The sequence below is a fragment of the Apus apus genome, chromosome 10 (genome assembly GCF_020740795.1).
Source record: "Apus apus isolate bApuApu2 chromosome 10, bApuApu2.pri.cur, whole genome shotgun sequence".
Lineage (NCBI taxonomy): Eukaryota > Metazoa > Chordata > Aves > Apodiformes > Apodidae > Apus > Apus apus.
In genome coordinates, this window is record NC_067291.1 from 10,829,350 (window position 1) to 10,849,055 (window position 19,706).

The 19,706-nt window shown below is 39.6% G+C and overlaps 1 protein-coding gene and 1 long non-coding RNA gene across 2 annotated transcripts in view; one reads left to right on the plus strand and one right to left on the minus strand.

The window, feature by feature from the left end:
* The first annotated feature begins 307 nt into the window (after positions 1 to 307).
* Positions 308 to 19,706, plus strand: part of GALK2 (galactokinase 2) — a 43,779-nt gene continuing 24,380 nt past the window's right edge. The window contains exons 1-5 of the mRNA XM_051628531.1: positions 308 to 508; positions 2,896 to 2,984; positions 3,795 to 3,918; positions 5,768 to 5,858; positions 8,725 to 8,871. Of these exons, the coding sequence (XP_051484491.1) occupies positions 456 to 508; positions 2,896 to 2,984; positions 3,795 to 3,918; positions 5,768 to 5,858; positions 8,725 to 8,871 (504 nt within the window). The 5' untranslated portion in view covers positions 308 to 455. The remainder of the gene's footprint in view (positions 509 to 2,895; positions 2,985 to 3,794; positions 3,919 to 5,767; positions 5,859 to 8,724; positions 8,872 to 19,706) is intronic.
* Positions 3,925 to 19,706, minus strand: part of LOC127388739 (uncharacterized) — an 83,383-nt gene continuing 67,601 nt past the window's right edge. Inside the window, exons 2-3 of the long non-coding RNA XR_007890445.1 lie at positions 5,269 to 5,454; positions 3,925 to 4,592 (exon numbers count right to left, since the gene is read on the minus strand). This is a non-coding gene — a long non-coding RNA (uncharacterized LOC127388739). The remainder of the gene's footprint in view (positions 4,593 to 5,268; positions 5,455 to 19,706) is intronic.

The following is a 19,706-nucleotide window of genomic DNA, read 5'->3' on the forward strand; positions in this document are numbered from 1 at the left end:
GGACGTGCTCCGTGCCGGAGCAGCCGCGCTGCCCCGGGGGCGGCCCAGCCCGCGCCGGGCTCCGCGCGCCCAGACGGGGCTAGCCTGGGAAGTTTCTCCGCTGCCGGCCAAATTCTGACAGGCATGAAGGGAGAAAAAGAAAAAAATAAAACCAAACAAAAATAAATTCCTTCCTCTACACGCCGCAGCAGTTTTCCCGTCACGTCTGGACTGCGGTGGGCGAAGAGCTGAGGGCGGCGCTGTGCGGGCGCTGCGCGGGGCGCTGTGCCCGCCAGGCGGGCCCGGGGCCGAGCGCTGCCGCCTCCGTGCTGCCCTGCCCCGGCGCCCGGGGCGGGGAGGAGGCCGGGCTGGCAGCTCCTTCGCCCGGAAGGCCGGTGTCTGCCTGTCCCGTGACGCGGTCCGGCCGCAGCCGCCTCCCCGCGCCCGCCTCAGCCAGGGTGGGCGAGGGGGCCGCCATGGCGGCGGACGCCCCCAGCGCCCTCCCCGTGCAGCTGGTGGAGCAGCCCAGGTGGGTGCGTCCCTGCCGGGTGGGTCCCTGCCGGCCCCGCACCGGGAGGCCACGTCCTCAGCGGGGAGGCGGAAGCCCAGCCTGCCGCTGCGTACCCCCGGGCGGGCGGGGAGGGTCGGCCCGCAGGTGGGCAGGGGAGGTGGGAGGGAGGAGCGGGACGGTCTGTCTCCCTGCCCCGCGCCGGAGGCGGGAGAGAGTTCTGACGCGCGTTGTTTTGTTTCTTCTCGGCACAAATAGCGTGACGCTTGAATTTCGCGTGGCGCCGGCAGCACCCTTGCTGCAGCCGCGTTGGGCTGGGCGTACTTTGATTTTCCCGCCGGCGAGCGGGGCTGTGCTGGCAGGGAGAGGCCCCGCAGGGCTGCCCCCCGGCCTGCCCCTGCCCCAGCACGGCGCCCTGCTCCCCTGGTGCTGCTCACACAGGGCCCGTGTGGCAGGAGGAGGCACCATTCATTCATCTTTCCTCACAACAGGTTTTTTTTTTTTTCAGAATTTTGGGCATACTGGTCATCCTCTCGTCCTTTTTGGCTGTGAGACAAATGCCCCGGAACAGCGCAGGCCTGGCTCTGTGTCAGTATGCCTGTGGCATGCTTTTTCCTCACAGAGTTGTGTGGAAAAGGAATGCAAAAACGGTTCAAACCCACCTTTTTACCTTTGTTAGCACTGGAGAAGAGTAATTTAAAAAAAAAAAAAAATGTTACTTGCATCAGACTGCACTGCGTTTCAGTCTTAAGTCATGTGGAAAGGATGAGTTCAGCATTTCCAGGCTTGGATGTGTGAAGTTGTGAGGGATGCCTTTGCTTAGCACTTCTGACAATCATCTTTGATGTAGGTGCTTAAAATGCTGCATGTCTGTTGCAACATCAAGGCCAAAGCCTGTAAATAGCCTTTCATCAGGCCTGCTTGTAAAACCCACATTTAAAAAAGAGATCAGTCAGCACTTAGATAAACATGCTCTCATGACTGCTGTTTGTTCTTAGTCTCTTGGTACCAACACCACTATAAAAATATCTGTGAAACAAAGCAGCATTCTAAATACTTACACAAAAGGAATAAAGTTAACACCTAGAATTCTGCCAACAGATTCCCCCATGGACTGTAATATTATTAGTGTGATCTAGAAAAGGGATTGTACAGTGAAATGGCAGAAATTGCTTCTGCTAGTTGGAAGAGTGATAAACTAGTCAATACTGGGGAGATTATAAGGGGAAATTCTAAAGGGACCTAATACAGCTTTGTTCTGAGATGGAAAAGTACTGAAAGATCTGCTTTAAAAAATCACAACAAATAATATTTACTAGCTTTCCATCTAAATAAATTCTACAAAACATTCAAATATATGTAGTTGGTCAGTAACACAGCTTTTACAAAGAAGTACAAACTAAATAATTGACTGTGAAATTTTGTAACATCTGTTTCTTGTTGCTATCTTCTTACTTATGCTTTGCATTAACTAGGCTTCCAGTTGTAGTTTTAGACTAATTGTAGTAACCTTAACAGTGTTCCTGTCACTGGATTTTTGCTAGTAGACTAAAAACCAAAAAAATTATAAATAATCAGCTACATCCGTTAAAGCCAACAGGGTATAGTGGGGGAATATTCTAAGTCAAATTTAAAGATTATTTTTCTTGTATTCTTACTGCCTTTTCATCATTTTAGTTTGTTGCTTATATGAATGAAAGTTAATGGCTACATTGATTTAAGGTAGTTTTGAAGTGAAGCACTAACAAATTTTCTGTGTTTCACTAAGACAACAGCTTAATTTCTTCTCAGTCTTTGTTTACCCACTGCTTGCGCATGACAAGCTGAAGCAACCCAACTTTGCAAACACAAGGTGGAAGCTAGATAGTTTTAGTCTTAGAAAACAAAGTAATATGCCAGAGTTTTCTTTGCATTGGAACTTCCAGTGGCACATCTAGCACCTCTAAATGGAAAAGCAGAACTTTCTGGGAACTGTTGCTGTAAATACTGTCTCAGTAAGTCACAGGGATCATCTGAGGTTTGGAATTTTAGTCTCTGCATACACATTTGTACAGAAATGGGGTAGTGACTAATATGGAGTTTGATAAAAGTGAAAACTTAGAAGAAAATTAACTTGCTCAGGCCTGGTGCAGTCAGACTTTGAAGGGAGTGCCTCTGTGTGCCTGGCAAATCCCAGTGCCACAAAGAAGTGAACATAAATATTTCTTATTATAATACTCTAAATAGTCTTCTGTCACAATCAATGTTATATGAAGAGTAAAAATAAGTAGCTTTATGTCACTCCTGATGTAACAAAGAAAACTCCGCATACTTGAAAAAGCTGAATCTAATTTATTTCAAGAAACAGTGAAAATTCCTGCCTTTTATGCAAATATAGTCCTTCTAAATGTTTCTAACCTGCCTTTCAGATTGCAGAAGCTGAAGGAGAGGTTTATGTCAAAATTTGGATCAGCTCCCAAGTTCTATGTTCGTGCACCAGGGCGAGTCAACTTAATAGGTAAAAGTGAAAAAGTAATCTTCTGTTATTTTATCTGCCATTGTGTTGCTTGTGATAAATGGAAAATATAATACTCTAATAGCTTTTACTACACCTCATTATAAACAACTGCACACTCAACTTTATCAACTTTGGAAAAAAACATCTGTAGACAGTAGTGATGGTTTTGAAAATTGGAATAACTTTCCACCTTATGGTTGTATACTATTTGTTTGAAAGCCTTTGGAGATCCAATCAAAAGTAGTTGGTGAACAGTGCATCCACAAGTTAAATTAGTATATTTTTTAATCTTCCATTATAATTTAAGTTAACAAATATAACCAGCCATATAGCAATGCATATGGTAGAGCATGAAATGATTCTACCATCATCTCCTCTTCTTTAGTCTTCCATAGAGACATGTCTACATGAGCAGAGAAGATCACAATGAGGAGTCATGTAGTGCCTTTTCTCTTCCAGTCATCAGTTAGATTGGATTGATTTGACTTATTTTTTGTACTGTCACGACAGTGTATAAATAACCTGGCCATTCTCATTGCTGGACAATAATCCACGTCGTGTTTTCTAAAATTTTTATAATCCAATGTTAAAATGCAAAGATTTATAAACAGATGTAATAGATAAAATAAAGAAAAAACCAAAAATTTTGTGCAGCAATAAGAAATGGAGAAAATGCATCCCAAAAGTAGTTGAGACTATACTCAGAAATATTTTCATACAGTAAACAACACTGAGCCTCTGTAGAAGCCCTGTTTTTGCTGTTCTAGAAAGAACTATTAAAAATATTGTAATTGTCTGTTTCTTTGGTAGGAGAACATATAGACTACTGTGGTTATGCTGTGCTCCCTATGGCTATAGAACAAGATATACTGATTGCTGTAGAACCTGTAAAAACTCAAGTTGTGCAACTGGCAAATATCAATCCTTCATACTTGTAAGTAATTACTTTGTTTATTCACTAATTTTTATTAAACTCTTTATGCAGTTGCAATGCAGGTAGACTTTTCAGACATCTGACAAAAACTTCCATTGCAATATAGAGTTTAATTGTGTAAAAAAAATGAAGAATGATAGGAGCAGATTAAATCCCACTGACTTTCTGCTGGGCTTATCAGTTTAGAGCAGTAGGTTTGCTGCTTCTGTCTCCCACCTGTTTGTTCAGATTTCTCTTGTGAGGCCTCTGATTTTTCAGTCTTTCTAAAATTGAAATCCTGTCTTCCCTCCCTTTAGCTCATCTTTCTTGATGTAATCTCCATAATTAGCAGCAGCTCAGTTTCTCCTGGAGAAGGGGGTGAAGTATTTTGTAATCAATTACTGCATATGAAAGCTAACACTCTTCTGCTCTGGAGAACCTGGGGCTGTATTTTCACAACACAAGGGCTTTAGCAACAATCCTGGCTCAAAGAATCAGTGTTCCTTCTCTTCCACTTCTTTCACAGCTGCTCGTTTGCAGAATCGTGGACTAATTTAAGTTGGAAGGGACCTCTGGAGATCCCTTGTAACCGTCTTGTTGGCCTTCTGCTGGACTCAGTGTAGTTTGCCAACGTGTGTCTTGTATTGGGAAAACCCCAAACTGGACCCAGTATTCCACCTGTGGTCTCAGAAGTGCTGAAAATAGGGAAAGAATCCTGCCATTATTTTCAATTTCAGCCACATTATTCTCCCTTTATTATTATACTCCCTTTCAGATTTTTTGTGTTACTCTACAAAGCCCAGTAATTTCTGACACTAACTTTGTACAGTTCTTTGATGCTGCATTGTTGGTGGAGTCCTGTAAGTGGCACTACATCGAACAGTTCAGGTTGAAAGACAGCAACCTGTATGTTAAACTGGACACAAATCTCTGGTACTTTCCCACCATACTGAATGTTAAAACTGAATGTATAAGTGACAAAATGGTAATTCTAAGTTTATACTTAGAGTGTAGGATCTGTCATGTAAGGTTGAGCTAGGAATAGGTTGTAGACTGGTAATAAAAGTGGAGTAGCTCACAGCTGGTGTTAGACTGTATGAAAAGGAGGCAGGATTGTCTGGTTTTACATTGGTTGTTTGGTCTGGGGGTTGCATAACACAAAAATTGCAGCCTTTAATTGCAGCAGAATAAAGTGAAGTTTTCAGCCATCATTTGAAGACAATTACATTGTTATAAAGATGCTTTATATTAGTGTAACTGTTGCTCCATAGGTAACAGAATACTGATAAAAACATCTTCACACTGGTATTCACTACAGATATTAACTAGCATTAGTATTTTGGATAAAAATAAAACCAGCACATCACTAACCTACATAGTTTACAAATACAGGCTGAGACCAGTAAGAACCAAAAATTCCATCTTCTAATTAGGAGTTGCAGACTGTCCTCTGCAAAGGTAATGAAGATGAATTCCCGAGCACGGAGCAGCAGAGAGCCTGAAGGGTGTTCATCTCTGTGCTGGGTTTGACAGATACAATTATTTAGATTTTCATTTCTGTAAGAGATCAAAAGAGCACACATGTGATGGAAGGCATGCTGCCTTAATTAAGGATGCCAAAAGCAGTTTAATTTATGAATTTATTGAATACATTCTATAACTTAAGCAAAAATTGTTATGCTTCCATCTAGAATATCCTTATAGAATTGACGAATGAAGAACATCTGTACAAAAATTGTGGAAAAACATGGCACTGAAAAAAACGAACATCCACGTGTTTTTGTTCAGCAGCAGGTGGCAGTAATAAGCCATGTTTTTCAAACTAAATTTACTGACCAGTTAAAGCCTTAAGGTTTTTCTGTTTTTGCAGGGATTTCAGTATTAGTGTTACTAACATTGAGATAAACAAAACCAAACCTCAGTGGCATAACTACTTCCTGTGTGGACTGAAGGGCATTCAGGTAAGCCAATCCATTTAATTTATGAAATTAATGTAGAAGTAAAAGATGACAAGTGTACCTATTCACTCTCGAAATACTTCCCTGCATTATGTAGCTTTTCTTGATGTTCAGTTAAGTATTTTATGTTAAAATTTGAAGAGGAGATGGGAGTGGGTTTTTTAAAAATACTGGCAGAGCACTATTTTCTATTTTAGTACATAAATTAAAACAGCAGTAAATTTGGTAAAGTCATGATCAAACTCATTATCAAGATGACATTTCTGCTTTTCAATGGAAAAAACATTTTTAAAAAGTTTTGGAGGCTTTTCTGTCAGAACACAAAGATTGTAGTTTAGTCCTTGTCTTCTTATGGAAACATTTTTTAAAACAGTCATTTCCATTAATGTTGGAAACCTACAACTGGTGCAAAACAACTGAGAGAAGCTGACTCGTGCAGTAGGCAAAAGAAAATGTAAAAAATGTAAAAAAGAAGTAAACAGCATACAGAAGAAATATTCCAGTAAGAACTATTACTTATCTAGATTTTCAGTGTGTGGAATTTGAATGGGATTTTCAAAATTTCTTGAGCTAAGAGTGCAGCTCTACAGGAAGCAGCAAACTTACGGTAAAGGCAGGAACACTGAACAGCCAGGCATTTTCCTGTCTGTTCATCTAAGCTTTATCTCCTCCTTTGTGAGCAAGCCTGTCTCCACTGACTCGAAGCCTGAACTGCTTGTGCAACCAAGTGCTGTTCATCTATGTTGTCCTGGGAGGCAGCCTCAACTCACCTGAGGCTTCCTATAAATCTCACCTGCTGTTTGCAGATGAGTCATGGCCCTTTGAGGAAAAAATATGGTGACTTCTCAGCTCAGTGTCAATCCAGTGATATTTCTGGAAGGGCAGGTGGGATAAACAGGGATGGCTAGGTCAGGAATAGGTCACCACAGGCAGTCCAAATTATGGGTAAATGTGCTTTCTAAAGCACTTGAAGCTTGCCTCAGGATAGGCCATCTGGGTCACCCCACAGGACGATCCAATAGATAAGGACTGCAGACAGCCAACAAAGCCTGCCTCAAATCTGCCACCAGAGTCTTCAAAATACGGTATTTGGAACAATCAGTGCCACAAATTACTTTTATTACAACCCACAGTTCCTAATCAGCCCCCCACCCCTATGTTTGGACCCCAATAAACTACTTACGTTTGCAGTAACATGAGTATTTCCAATTTAGTATTGCTCAGTAACACAGGCATTTAAATTGCATTGACTGTAGAGATATAGATTAGGTTTCTTCACAATATAACCTTTCTTATATTAAGACTAGCATGACCAATTGACTTTATTTATTTTGCAGTCTGCTACTGAGATTTGTTTCCTAAGGACAAGCTTTCATACTTGAAAGTTAATTTGCAAAGCAGGTTTGCAGACTCTAGCACTGGCAGAAAATAAGCATAAATGTTACAGACTTAAGAAACATTGAAATACAAGTACTTAGAGGGTCCAGCGGGATAATCTGTTTATATTAAGTTGAACATGCTATCCTTTTGGGACAGAACTATTGCAGAACTTGGCAAAGTCCATTTTAATTTTTGAAACTGAAGTACGTTTTCTATTTAAACATCGCGTGATAAGTTTGCAAGCCTGATTCGCATTCAAGACAATCCAGAAACCGTGGATCAGTTTCTGGTTACTCAAGCATTTTCTGTTTTTGAACAAGCCCATCTAGTGTTCTTCATGAGGGGGCATGGGCAGCACTAGTATTTTAGGTATGAATTCCTTTATATTTGGAGAAAGGGAAATCTAAAATAATTTGAAGTGATGGTAGAAGACATTAAAAGAGGTTCATTGTGTTTGCTGATCTCTGTTGTTGGTATCTATGGCTGAAGCTGTTTCAGGAAAAGTAGCAGTAATCTTCTGAAGGTGGGCATTTCTTTATGGAAACATTGACATTGTTTCTGATTATTGACATTGTAACATCATTTATTGACATATAAATCTGTATCAGAATGTAGCTATTCATATCTTCCCCCATATACATTCAATGTTTTTTTACTAAGTACTGCAGGTTTATTTCAAACTAACAACAGATAAATTTGTATTAAAGTGGTTATAAATAATAAGACAAAGCAAATGAAGAGTAATTAAAAGATTATGTACACAAGGTTTTATGACTTCTGGATTAAATGTATTATCTGTGATATCTATAATGTATTTAAAAATATTTTAAACTTTGTTCTAAAAATAGCATGACAGACACCATCCCCACTGGTAGGTGTGTCTTTCTGTTCCTAAAGCACAGTGTCCTTTAAGTACCATTGCCATTTTGTCAGCGTCTGTCCTGTGGGTGCTTCAGGAGATAGAAGTATCTGGCTTTGAATACAGTTGCATGGTTACTATTCCCACATCAGCATGATGTGGCTCCCTAAAACCACATGCCAACATTAGAAGTGAAGCCTAAAGTGGACCTTCAGGATGCCTCAAGTGAGAAGCCGTGGAGGAAAGGACAAAAGTTAAGTATAAACTGATTGGTAATCTCTGGTACTGTCACCATGGCAGCTCAGAGCAGAGCCAGTTGCTGCAAAACCCACCCACGAAGCTTGGTAAATTCTTGGGCATTTAGCCCATACTGAATTCTACTTGGGGTGCAGTTGTGTCAGCTGATATATGTTTGTGTACAGGAATTGCAGACATACCTTTGCCTGTAGCCCTACCATTGGCTTTGTTCTTAAGGAATAGAATGAAAATTTTGCTGTATTTTGGAGATACCAGAAGCAGGTCCTTGGTTCCAGCAACTCAGCAGAAAGATTCTCTTTCTAAGTATCAGTTAATTGCAAGCCTGAGCCTGTCTGCACTTGAAACTGAGATTGTTTATTTTTTCATTGTTAGGAACATTTTGGTCTTAATAACCCAACTGGAATGAATTGTCTGCTAGATGGAACCATCCCTCCAAGTTCTGGTCTCTCTAGCTCCAGTGCTTTGGTGTGCTGTGCAGGACTCGTGACACTAAGAGCTAATGGAAAAACCCTCTCTAAGGTAATTTACTGTAAGAGACGAGAGTGTCAGCAGTAAAATTCTACTTAAAATTAAATATTGTTAATGCCTGTAAACATTAAAAACACGATACAATTGTTTTTGCAAAGAGTTGTTGGATATAAACTTAAGATATTGCACAATTGAGCAAACATCTTTGGCCAAATTTTGGCAGGATTTGAATTTGGCAAGAAAACAGGCTTACATTAAAGCTGAAAAAAGGAGCATTATTATAAGCCTGTATTTTGGCCAACCATCAGGTCCATGCCTGGACCAGATGTGCTATCTGCAGGCCAGGACTGAGGATATATGTGCTCAAGCATGTGGACCACACCCCCGAGGCCTTTACCCTCTCCCTGAATGACTTTTCATGGCTTCAGCAGCAGAGCATCTGTTGGAGGCCTGTGGAACAGTTTCTTGATAAATTATATAATCAGCACAAAGCAGAGGTAAAATTCTTCCATCTGACTCTCCTTATTCTCTTCACAGTTTTTTTGGAATGAACATACCTACAATTCAAAATGTTTTCCTTGCTTTTTTAAACAAATGTTAGGCTGAAAACAAACCCCAAGTATGTGACCTATTAGCAGTACAACTGTTAGTAGAATTTGGCTCATGTAGTACAAATTTCTGGAGGAGTCATGGTCCTTGAAGGTGCCATGTGGGAATGAAGTTCTCTCCAGTAAAAATGCCTGGTTAAGTGAAACTAGGATCTTAAATTAGAACGTTTTCAGGAAGAGAAAAGAACAGATCTAAATGTGACTGTTATGCATATTTGTGCCTATTGTCTAAGGCAGGCTTTCCCAAATTGTGGTACAAATCCAACTTAAAGTGGTACATGGTGCTGACAGCTGTTAACTGTGCTTGCACACAAGCACTTATCAGAGCCATGAGGTAAACAGATCCACACAGAAGGTTTTTGCTGGTCAGTTGTGACTTGCTTCTCTGCACAGCTGCAGGTGCAGCAACACGCTCAGCAGCAAGGGCTCCATCCCACATTGCACACCTCAAGGTGCTTGCTTCAGGAAGGCATCAAGCAGGGAGAAGGTGGAAAGAAGCAGGGCTGGTAAGGCAGGATGGCTTTTTTACACAGAAGAATGTGGCTACAGTTGCTGTCACCCTACTTTGTGTTGGTGTCCTGTGTGGTCAAAAGGTAAGTGAGGGATTGGACAATTAACTGAGGCTCTAGTTAGTGAGGTGAGACATGTAGTGCAATAGTAGATGAAAACATGGAACTGATGAGAATTTGCAGTAAGAGGGTGACAGACGTGCTTTTTATATGTGTGTGCCTGGCCTGGCAAGAAGCTTCTGGTTTTGGATAGGTGGTCTTATCACAGGTCATCACCATCTCTGATGGTAGTAACCAAATGAGCTAAGCTTGGGAATGGCTGAGTGCATGTGTTCAGAAATGGGGTATCTGCAAAATCCATAAAACTGACAGAGGTCAGAAAGCCTAGATTTTACTAGGTAGTAGAAATCTGTATCTGGAAAACCAGAAGCCAGGTTTTCATTATTCCAAGAAATACTGCATAGCTTTCTTCAGAGAATAAATGGTACAGTGTGTACCTTGAGCTGAATTTACACATGGCTCAGGAGTACCAGCCAGCATTATGCCAAACCTGTCCTAAAGAAAGGTACAAAACTCCTTCTGGCATTTTCATAGAAACTTAGGGAGGAACAGAAGGAAGGCAGAGGAAGACTCCACTGAATGTCTTTGCCTGTCCTCATGTGTCCTGTTCAATCAACTCAAAATCTCTTCTTGCTGTTGGAAAATGTGCTGAAAGTTAATTTTGTGTCTCAAATATAGTTGGACAAACACAAGAGACACAATTGCACATTTTTGTCGGGAAATCCTGCTGTCTGCAGCCAGATATTTTGCACTTGTGATGAAAAATGAGCAATTAATGTACAGATGAGAATTTCTAATAGCCAATGTATGAGCAGTTAAGATCCAAGGTTTTTTGTACTTGCATAGACCCAGGCACCTGGTTCTGGTGGTTGAGAGAGAGGATGACAGCTCTGAAGACTGACTACTTTTGTCCAGGCACTAAGTTTCCCCAGATCTTACAGGAGATTAAAAACTAGTTCAGTATTCTTAGCTAATTTATGATTTAGCATTAGAGACTCCTTATATCTGGCTAAATCCAGATTCTCTGTTGCACTGAATTTATGCTTAGCCTTCCAGAACTGCCGTGTATGAGGCAGAGCTAGTCTGAGTATAAATTAGAGAAATCTAGGCATGTGAGCCCTCAGAAGTATAAAACGTGCTCTGGCCACTTCTTCCCAGCTCCTAATGCATCCTGTGCTGGTGTCAAATGGTATCTGTGCAGGATCCAGTAATGCCAGCTGTGTATCAGCTGGGAGCTCCCCATGGCAGGGGAATTCTTTGCTGACCAGAAATGAGGGGCTTTCCAGGTACTTTCTACTAGAAAGCAAACCAGGACCTTGCCTTTTTAGGGCTCTGGATATTTTTTGTGTTTGTTTATTTTTAAAGAAGAAATATTGCTTTACCTCTCCTCACTGTCCTTTTTTCTTTTTTTTTTTCCCCAAAGGCTTAAGAGTTGCAAAAGTTGTAAATGGCAGTATTTATAAGTAACAATATTTGGTCGTGGTGGTAATTTTATGAGAAAAGATTGCCTTTTTGTCCCTCATTGGTCTGGTGGACTTTGCACAATCTTAGCATGATGGTCTGGAGCAGCAGGACATAGGAACTTTTGGCTTTGGAATCAAATTTGGCTGAATTGTAACGCTTCTGTAGCCAAAGTTATGAAAAATTGACCTTTTACTGAATGGAACATTTATCTGTTTTGTTTCTCTGAAACTATTTTTATGAGAATATTTGAGTTATATGCTCTTTTCCCTGATAAATGTAAGTTTAAAATAGTAGCTGTGGAGTAAAAGTTGTTGAAATTTAGAGCTTTTATGAGATAACACTTCCAGTGTGAAGTTTAGGCCTATGAGATTACGAGACAAAAAAAACTCAAAATATTGTAAAAGCATGGATAGAATTTAATGGTGGCTTACTTTAAAAATAGCACTTCTTTGACATTGAAAACAAAATCAGAAAAAAAAAAAATGCTGTCGCTAATTATTGTGTGTAGCAGGCTGCAATAGGGCATTGTTTCAGTGTGCATATAATTATTTTTTTAAAAAAACCCATCACACACATACACAATAGTTCAGGGAAAATACCAGTCCAAGACAATTCAGCCAGATGTGCAGTGCTAACCAGTTGCAGCAGTGCAAGAGCATTCAAATAACACGATGGAACATTTAGAATGCGATCTTTAAAAAGAATCCATTTTTCTCCTCCAAACAGGATACCGGCCTAAGACTGTGTTGGCATTGCTCAAAGAACAGCACTGCTCAGTGTTAGCTCCGGATTTTAAAGAGATTTTTATTTTATTGTTACAAAATCAATCTTTTGTACCACTTTTCATCAGAAGATACTTTTTGTAAAGGAAACAGAATAATGCTCTAAATTGTCCCAGCTTTTTGTTTCATGGTAGGAATTAATGAGTACAGAAGATCAATTAGTACTTTTGAATAACTAGATCTACTGGAAAGATGTGATGATAGTGTTGCTGTCCAAATGTTAAGTCGTGTGGTACTAAGTTCTGTTCAGTCACCCTAACGTTTTTTTTTGTTGCTGAAGGCTGGGCAGCTGTGCACATACTTGTTGGGAAAAACAGATCAAAAGTAAATAAGGTTTATTTAATTTAATGTGAAATGTTGAGCATAGGAAGTTGAATTATATTTGTCTCTATCTGGACTGAGATAATTCTAAGTCAGACAGAATGATAAATAAAAGACCTAAATCTAATCTGTAATGATGCTGTGTCCATTGACTTCAATTTTCTCTAACTACGGTTTAGATGAATTTGAGTGTGGGATTTTCAAAACATTGAACACTGTCCTGTAGTTAAATAGTTACAATACCTAGTAATGTCATACTTTACTACTTCTTAATAATTTTTCTGGTGTGCAATAGGGCTTTAATATCTAGCTATGTGGCAAGAAAATCTGTAAGTATTCATATTGGTAGTGTGACTTGGAAATTAATAACGTGCTGATAATACTGGTTAGGATTCTTTTATAATATTGCTGCATCAAAAAAGTTTGATAGACATGTGCTCAGGTTATCTATATGAGAAACTCAAATTGCTTGCACAAGTAATGGTACACAGATATTGTAGTATTGTTAATATTAAGAAATGTTAAAGTTCCTTTCTCCATGTGGAATTAAAACCCAGGGTTCTTTAACTTGTTCAGTTTGGCTATGTGTGTTTGTAATCAAGGGGAAACAGAGCACAGTGGTAATCAAAAGCTGTAATCTCTCATCAACCAAATTGATAACCTTCTATTTGAGCATGTTAGAGGGCAGACAAAGTCAAGATAAGATGCTGTGCTTATGAGGACATCCAGATACTATCTGACAAATATTTTCCCATTTTGGAATAGAGTAAGCATAATTACCTTGCAAAACATATATGAATTTTAGCTAATTGAGAGTTTGTATGCAAACTGGAAGCAGATGGTAACTTTCAGCAATCTATTCCTAGTCAAGACCAGATATTAAAAGTAAAGAGATTCATGGTGGTAAAAATAACCTCAACATTTAAGCATAATTTTATACCTTAATCAACGAAACACAATGCCTTATCTTTCAGATGTTATTTTTGTACACACATATGTATAAAACATGTAAAGATTGAAAAAAAAAATCACCATCTAATGAGATTCTAAATTTTACTTAGGTGGAGAATGTTTTCTTCTTACAGTAAAATACTAATCTTTATAAATGGCTCTTCTCCTTTTTCAGTCCTGCGTGCTGTGAACCAAACCCTGTAGAATTTCACAGAAAATCCACACTAAATTTGCCATAAAATTACTAACATCATTTGTTGTAAAGGGAAGCAGCAGGCTGAGCCTGACTTTTCAGATTAAACTGGCCAGAATGTTAATGAACGTGCACTGGGGAACCATTACTGTATTGCCACAGAGGGAGTAAATGTACACGCAGGACTTCTGGCTCAACAGATATTTAAATACTCCAGTTATTTAAATTTGCATGCTGAAGAGACTTTTGGAGCAATGAAAATGACTGTCTAAAAATAATTCATATTAACAAATGTATTTTCCTCATGGAGTTTCCCTTCTCAAACAATCAAATTTTAAAGAGGAAGAAAACATGTTTTTTTATTTTAAAGAATAGCTATCACTACTCCTACACTGTTACATATAGAATACCTAGCATTTTACCTTTGGCCAAAGTGAACTTACATAAAACCACTGAGGCAGATGTAATCTAATACTATCATTTTATAGAGAAGATTGTTTTATTTTGGCTGCTGTCATTCTGGATTTGTGTATATCAGGTTTCTGGATAATGTAGGGTGAGCTGTTCCAAAAAAATACTAAGCAACACTAATTCTGTTTTACTAACAAATATTTGCCTGTCTCCTACTCGCTAATTGTCTTACTCTTTTAAGGGGTTTAATCTTACATAAATTTACTTCTTTAAAGGTCTGTGAGAGATTGAAAGGGATTGATCACTGGTACAGAACATATTGACAGTGACAGTTATATGGGGACAAATTCTGTCACAGTTTACATACTGTCCAGAACCATTGCATGAGTGAAAATCAGAGCGGTTGGCCCTTGGCCCCTTTATTAGCAAGGGGGCTATTGAAGGTGAAACTCCCTTATCTCTCAGGTAATTCTTTAGGTTTCTATTTTTAGGAATTTTTTTGTAAGTGATCATCTGATCACTTTCATTATTCCTCAGATACCTTTGTAAATTTAGGCTTTCATGTTCATTATCAGTATCATAAAACTGAAAGAAACTGAAATAAATGATGGGCAACAGACAGTCAAATGAGCTGCTGAAATATCAGGGTATAAATGGCCAAATGTAAGAAAATTTTTGGATTGTGCCTGGAAACAGTCAGAAATTTTTTTTTTTATTGGTTCTTCAACATTTTTGAAAGACCAAGAATACTCAGTTGAAAATCAAAACCTGAATTTTAGGTGTTTCATATTGAAATGTAAACAAGCAGAGAAAAATACATACTAGTGAAAAGTATCATTTTACTGAAAAAACCCACTTTTTTCATTAAGGTCCAAAACAAGGTAACATGATGCAGAGCAATTGATAAGTTCTTATTACAAGAAATCTCTCCATCTAGAGTTAACTACACATAAGGCAACTAATAATAAAAAATCACAACCTTTCTTTGTCAGACTAAACTATATCTCACTAATATGATTTCCCAGATTAGCCTTTCTGCATGCTGGATAGGAAATCTTGTGGCTCAAAGATAAAACAGATTTAAGTGGTAGTAATTTCTTCCTTTGTAACCGAAGATTGACTTGCTTCTTATCAGGGAGAACCTTAAATTGTTTCAAACAAAAAGCAGAGGTAGTTAGTAGGGCGCACAGATCAAAGGCTAGCCTAGGTCTGCACAGGGGGGCTAGTTGCCTGGTAGACAAACTGCTAAGTGCTGCCTCCTGCAATAGGATACCTTCTGAGCAGGCTTTAGAATTAAGCTGCTGAAGAGGAGCAGCCTGAAAAAAATATATTTTGTACATTTTTAGTTTTAGATTTTTCTAAATGCTCCAACTAAAGTTGTCTAAAACCTGAGAGTTCAGTTTTGAAATGCTTCAGAAACAGCAGCTTCCTTAAATAGATTATTACTTCACATAAATTTCTTAATACCCAATTGCTTATTAGGCAAGTGGGTGAATTATATGCACTGAGATTCTATTCCTAATGATATTTCTTTGTATTGTTGTAATTATGGATATTCTCATTTAATGTGTTGTATCTTTTTTTGCTGACAAAAACAACAAAACCCCCTTAATATCTTGTCTAACTCACTGATACTAAACATCTACTGTGGAAGCACAGCCAGCCTGTCGTGTGTACTTGCCAAGAGATATAAAAGTCCTGTTGGTGTTTGTGTGTCTCAGACTGGGTCTGGTGTTCAAACGCTGCAATATTTAGCATTTCTTGACAGATCACCAGGGACACTTCAAGGTTTAACTCCCCTACCAGCTATTAGTACTGTCATGTTATGCTCATCCCTCTCCAGCATTCAGATGCTGAACAGAACAATTGTAGAAAGCAGCTCAGGGTATTGCCAGGCTAACTTTAGATATTTAAGTTTCCATCCCAGCTTCCCTGCTTACTATCTCTGGTCTTCACAGACCTCGCTACAGCCAGCAGAATGAACAGTTTGCTGCAGCCACACCACTGCAAAGGAGACTGAAACAAAGGGACATTGCACTGGAGTGGCTGACGTGGTCACACAATCTCTCCTGTTGACTGTGGTGTCAGGACTGTAACCCCAGTGAAAGAGGTGGAATAGTAGTGCTGAACTGGTTGAGGTTGTATTACTATACATTTGTGTCAACACTAATTAATACACATTTTATGTGGCTCATTTGCTGCTTAAAAATAGAAAAAGATACTGAGACATTTTCTCCAAGGTAGTCTAAGAAAAGCTGTAAGTCTGCTCTCTCCTTTTGTATCAACCAAGGTAGTTAAACTAGAAGAGATTGAGGGAAAAGCCACATGGATGATCAAAGGTACAGAATGACTTCCATAAAAGTAAGCTAGGACTCTTTGGGAAAAGGCACTTGAAGGAGGAAGTGATAGAGGCCCATAAAATGCTGAATGTAATTGATGGAGCAGCTAGGAATCCACTGCTCATTGTCCCTCACATTACAAGGGCCAGAAGATGTTAAAGGAAGCCAGTCAGGTGCATGTTAATAATCAAGAAAAGGAGATGGTTCTTTACCTGACAAGCTGTAGGAGTTCTGTTACAGGATGTTCTTCATGTTAGAAGGGAGTTCATATGTAAGAAATCCATTGTTGGTAGTTCAGTGTGCAGAATTCACATTCAGCTCAGGAAGCTCTTTATCAAAGAATAACATTCTGGGGAAATACCATCTATACTTGGCCTTTGGTCCATATTAAGAGCCTACTTTCAGGTACACATTACAGAACTAGAAGTGGCATTGGTTTGTCCCACAAAAGCTGCTTTTATGTTAATATAATTTGTAATTTTATTCTGACCCAAGTCTTTTAATGGTTTTTAGCTAGCTGACAACACCTTACTTACACATGGGCATTACATGCACCTTTTTGCCTGGGTTGTTTTTTGTTGGGTTTTTTTTGGGAGAGGGGTGAGAGCAAAGGAAATATCTTGTGATGTTTGAGCTTTATTTTTGTAATTCCTGCATTAAATATGTAACTTGTTTTACAGTGTAGATGACAGCTTAAGAATTAACAGTCTGCATTATAGTTATTATTCACAAATGATGACGTGGTCCAGCCAGTTCTGGTGGAACAACTTCCTGGAACAATAATACAGAAGTTCAGCAGGAAGTAGCACATGTGGATCACAAGACTGTTGGGATAGGAAATTTTTTATTAATCTGATTAATTAATTTTTTCCTAGAATCATAAGGCCCATTTTTACTTTGATTTTAGTATATTTTTGTTCCACTTTTAATTATCATCATCTTAAAAAGGTTTTAAACCTATGCTGCAAAGGCTTCCCTGAAATCATATTCTTTAGAGAAATAAGCCACAATACTGGAAATAGGGAGGTTTTTGAATTCTGGTTTTAGCTTTGTGACTGATTCACATGACTTTGAACAAATCATGTAAATATCTGTGCTGTCTCTAAATTGAAGATAACAGCAGCCTTAGAGGAATGCTTTTAAAGTAAGTTTGTAAAACTCTATGAAGACTTAAATTATGATTTATTAGTGTTTTTTAAATACTGCTTTAGGGATGGAAAAACCATGCTAATGAGTCTTGGGTGCGTAGAACTAGTTATGTTTTGTGGTTGGCTTGAAGTGATGTCTCGTATGGATCAGAATATGTGGGGTGGAAGTGTCATCTGTGTCCAGAAGGGGCTTATTCTTTCTGCACATTTCTCATGGTGCTTCATAAAGAAAACCCCTCTGCTCTCACCTAGCTCTCCCAGGCTGCCTGTTCAGGACTCCTGCGAGGCTCAGCAGGGGTGATGTTTATTTTGTACCTCAACAGTTGCACTTTGAGCCCTACCAAGGAGGGACTGGCACCCTTTCACTGGCAGGGGATGCTGTGGCACAGCCTGGGCTGCAGGCACCCCGGATGTGGCTACAAGAATGCTCTGAGTTCCTTCTCTGCAGGAAATGCAGTGCAGCCAGGAGGAAGGCAATGCCTGCCTAGGTATTGTTCAGACATAGGTTTGAGATGTTGCCAAATGATGCAGTGAAATCTGGGCTCTGAGGAGCTCTGTATTTTTACAGGTGAAACACACACTACAGAGAAATTAAGAGATGATTCAAACAGTCCCTGCCCTAAAGAGCTTCTGAGTGTTGCAAGCTGAATGGAAACAAAGCATGGCTTCCTTCTATTACATAGTTCCATCAATTTTTTTTTTCCTTAGAGATATTTTCTGTGACTGCCTCAAGTCAGAGAACTTGTGTAGCAAAATGTTTTTTTCGTTTTCTAGTAATGAAGTCACACATATTTATAGCATTATCATCTGAGAATCCCAAGTAGCAATTACTAATTATAAAGAGGGGGAAGATACTCATTTTATTGAGGAAATGAGCCATGATGAATTAAAGGGACTTTCCCTGAATCACAGGAAACTTAATGTGGAGCTAGAAATTGAGCCCAGACCTCCTGATGTTCAGTTCCCTGTTTCAGTCATATGACCATCCTTTTCCAAGTATCAAATATGTACACAAGGCTCTCTAGTGTAGTCTTCACATTAGCTTCCAAAGCTATAATTCAGTTCCTCTGAACTTTGCCCTTTCATTCGTTTTAGCAAAAAGGCAAACATTTGCCCATTTGTCTCAATAGTAAGTAGAAACTGCTTTCTATACAGATGGCGATTTCCTCTCCATTCACATGCTTCTCATCCTAGTATTAGAAGGCCAGCCTGTGTCAGCAAGGGCTTGTTTAAATTAGAAACCAAATAATGTTTCAGGGATGCCTTGGGCTGTCTTGTGGAGAGGGTTCTTCTCAACCCTTGCCAGTTACTACTTGGTGGTCCTGCCAATCCTTGCTGAGTTTCAAAACAAAAGTTGCTCAAGCTCGAGCAGCGCCGTTAGCCCAGCATACGCAGCTGGACAGCTGGTGAGCTGGGACGAAGGAAGGCCCAATGCGTAACCAGGCACAATTCACCAGACCATGTAAAGGGACAGGGGAGTGGCACTGTCCTAATTGTTAACATTCCTCCTCTGCAAGACTTCTCCTGATATTTATTTAATAAGCCCAGGCTCATAAAGTCTAAACGATTTAAGCAATCAAGTGGTAGCTGATGTGTATATGGAGATGACATGCAGCCAGACTAAGTGAAGGGTGAAATACTTAGTTTCTGACTTTGCAAAGCTCTATCTCGCAATTGCAGATGAAATAATACCTCAGGCAGCCACACCCAGGAGTGGAATATACACTGTGAGTACCTCAGGAGCTGTACTTCAGGCCAGGTTTGCACAGCCACAGCTGTTTGCACAGCTCCTGTTTAAGCGTGCATGACCAGTGTTCTGGCATGGTCTTTTCAGCCAGTGTGGAGAATTTTCTGTTGCTGCCAGTAAATAATATTCATGAACTCCAGCCTGATGTCTCCTGCCAGTGGCTACAGAGATCACGGATGTGGTATTGCTCTCTTCTCAGAGGGGTGAGAGGCAGGTTCAGCAGAACTGGCTGAGACATGCCAGCATTTCCACATCTCAACGAGAGATGCTTGTAACTAGGTGCACCTTCAGACATAGAAAGGAGTGAACATCTACAGACTGTTGCCTGTGGAGGGTTGTTCTTTCCTTTCTGT